A 2,709-nucleotide genomic window follows, 5' to 3' on the forward strand; every position below is an offset into this window, starting at 1 on the left:
TTATGTAATTTTTTAGTTGAATAATTTAGAGGTGGTTTATTTGATAAGAAAATCATCAAATACTAACGTTTTGTTTATTTTAATATTTACTCCGAAGCTATTAATATATGTCTGTGTTCTTAGAATTTAAATTAATTTATTCTTATATTAATCACGTTACAAAATTTAACAAGTTTCATTTCTAAACCAACAAATAACTTGTTGCATTCACATTCTGAAATAATCAGCCAAAATCTCAGTTGTTGGAATTTGAGTAAATTTTCTTTATTGAATTTTTATGGGTTTTTTTTTTTTTTTTTTTTACATTAACTTTTTGTTAGTCCTTTTTAAAAAGTCACACTTCTGGTATAAATGTTAATCTCTATATTGTTATGTCATGTTACTAATATTTCATTTTACTGAATAATATTTCCATGAATAACATAATTGCGTAGAAGAGACTAAGCCATCAAACCCTCTTTGTACCTGTTGGATTTCAGGATCAGTACAAAGTGTACCCCACCCCTCCCTTTTAATGTTAGAATAGATTGATACTTTTAGTATGAACTCATCATCATCATCATCATCATACATCTGTTTTTCCATGTTGTCATGTGCTGGATGAGATATTTCTTATTATTGTGATGAGTGAAGATGTATATCAGAGGCTGAATCCTTTCTATCAAGCTATAACTACACATAGCATTTGCATATTTCCCTTGTTACTAAAATGTCATCATCATCATTTAACGTCTGCCTTTCATGCTAGCATGGGTGGGACAGTTTCACAAGAGCCAGCCAGGCAGAAGCCTGTACCAGACTTCTCTTACTAAAATGCCAGCTCTGCTATATTCCTTTCTAATTTTGGCACAAGGCCAGTAATTTCGTTGGGATGGGAGTCAATTACATTGACACCAGTATTTGACTGGTACTTATTTTATAAGCCTAAAAATATAAAAAAGGCTGAGTTGATCATGGCAGTATTTGAACTCACAATGCCATATTAACATTAGAATACAAAAGCTAAATCACTAAAAACGTTGTTTGCATGTTGGTTGAAAGTAAAATGTTGTTGGTCTCCAGGAATATTTCCTTAGAGTAAGATTCTGTTCATCTTGTAATCCGCCGATTCTTGTGGCTATGAAGATTCTCACTGGAAGTAGAAGACATAATCTAAATAGACTCAATGTAGTGAATTGGTCAAGAGGGGTTAGGTTTTTGTGTTGATGGGCTTCATTAACCCTTCCAGAGTCGTATCTATGGTTTGTTTTAAACTTAAAATAGAGAGCCCCTGTTTTTCTAAGGGGACAGTCTTCTCCATTTATTTCCAGTTAATTATTAATTAATGAATGTAGACCTCACTCAGGTTAGGACAAATAAACCAACTGAAGTATTTTCAATGTCCTAAAGAAACAACAATAACAACATCTCAAGAAACTTTTCTAAATCCATGTTTTTCTGTAAACTGTAAAAAAAGGTTGAATTTTAGACTAGTTTTGCTCTACCGGATATGTTATTTGCTTTTAAAGGATATTTTAGACAATTTTATAGGGAAATATTGAACGTCAACTGATTGTATTCGCTGATTAGTCTGTTTGATTTCAAATATTCAACAAGAACTTATTTCTACAAGTTTAAACTTTCCGTTTTTATTGAAATCTTTAAATTTTTCAATTTCTGCTGTTCTTCTTTTTGATTCTGTCAGAAGTAACAGATTGTTTTCTTATACTCGGCAGAATCAGCCTCACTCTGCTGGTAGCTTCCCAATTTACTAGTCTTGCAATGTTCTAACTTGGAATTTTCCTGTTGAAAGAAAACATAATATTCACTTATTACAAAACTGTCTGTTTGTCATCATCATCATCATCAGTATCACCACCTTCACCATCATCACCACTACCATCATCATCATCATTGTATAAACTTTATATTGAAAAGATTTTTTAAAATTCTTGATTAAAAGAGTCTTTTAGATCAAGATATTTAATTCTAAGCAAGTATTTAGATAATATGTAATCGTTAAAAAATTGTTTATTTTAGAAATTAATTACAAAAACCAAGGTAAGTGTAGATTCAAATTGATTGAATTCGAACAAGTGTCAACTGCATGTTCCATCAATATCGGTTGCATCATTTTAGTGAATACCAGAGTGTGACGTTTTGACATTGTTTCTTTCTGGAGTGTGTCTACGAGGGGTTTGCCATTCCAACTGGACAATTTCCAAACCTATTTGTCTATCTATTTACCTTTCTATTGATCTGTTCATCTTTCTATTGATCTGTGTGTACACAAAGAGGAAATATGTTAAAAAATGCTTTTACAGTTTATCAAGTTTTCTCTAAAGGAGACAAGATAATATTTTCAAATTGCTAATTACCAATTAATTAAGCAAGTGACCAACTGAGGAATTTCTTATTAAATCTCATCTCAAGTTTATCATTTCTTCTCCCTTTATGCATGCTCCTCTTTAATTCTACTAAAACTAAAATTCCTTCTTTTATTTTATATTGTAAATTGTTTGTTTGTCATTAAATGACTTCTATTTCCAGATCAATGACATAATGTGTGCGTGTGTGTGTGTGTTTGTGTCTGTGCATGGTTTCATTGTGAAAGCAATTAAACACTTTGAAATAATCTCATATAATCAATTTATTTCAGAATTTTCTGTTTTACTTAAGTAAAGATTTTTAGAAATTTAAATTAACACATTTCAAAATTGCATTTATTAA

General features: G+C 30.6%; 1 protein-coding gene across 18 annotated transcripts in view; it reads left to right on the forward strand.

Annotated features, from left to right (window-relative positions):
• LOC106879469 (coronin-2B) overlaps nucleotides 1–2,709 on the forward strand; it is a 70,625-nt gene that overhangs the window by 60,225 nt on the left and 7,691 nt on the right. For 7 of the 18 annotated variants that reach the window (XM_052974497.1, XM_052974494.1, XM_014929047.2 and 4 more), the window contains exon 14: nucleotides 2,020–2,040. The exons of the other annotated variants lie outside the window; for them this stretch is intronic. In XM_052974497.1, coding sequence (XP_052830457.1) covers nucleotides 2,020–2,040 — 21 coding nt within the window. The remainder of the gene's footprint in view (nucleotides 1–2,019; nucleotides 2,041–2,709) is intronic. 18 annotated transcript variants of the gene reach the window in all.

The sequence above is a fragment of the Octopus bimaculoides genome, chromosome 18, assembly GCF_001194135.2.
Source record: "Octopus bimaculoides isolate UCB-OBI-ISO-001 chromosome 18, ASM119413v2, whole genome shotgun sequence".
Taxonomy (NCBI): Eukaryota; Metazoa; Mollusca; class Cephalopoda; order Octopoda; family Octopodidae; genus Octopus; species Octopus bimaculoides.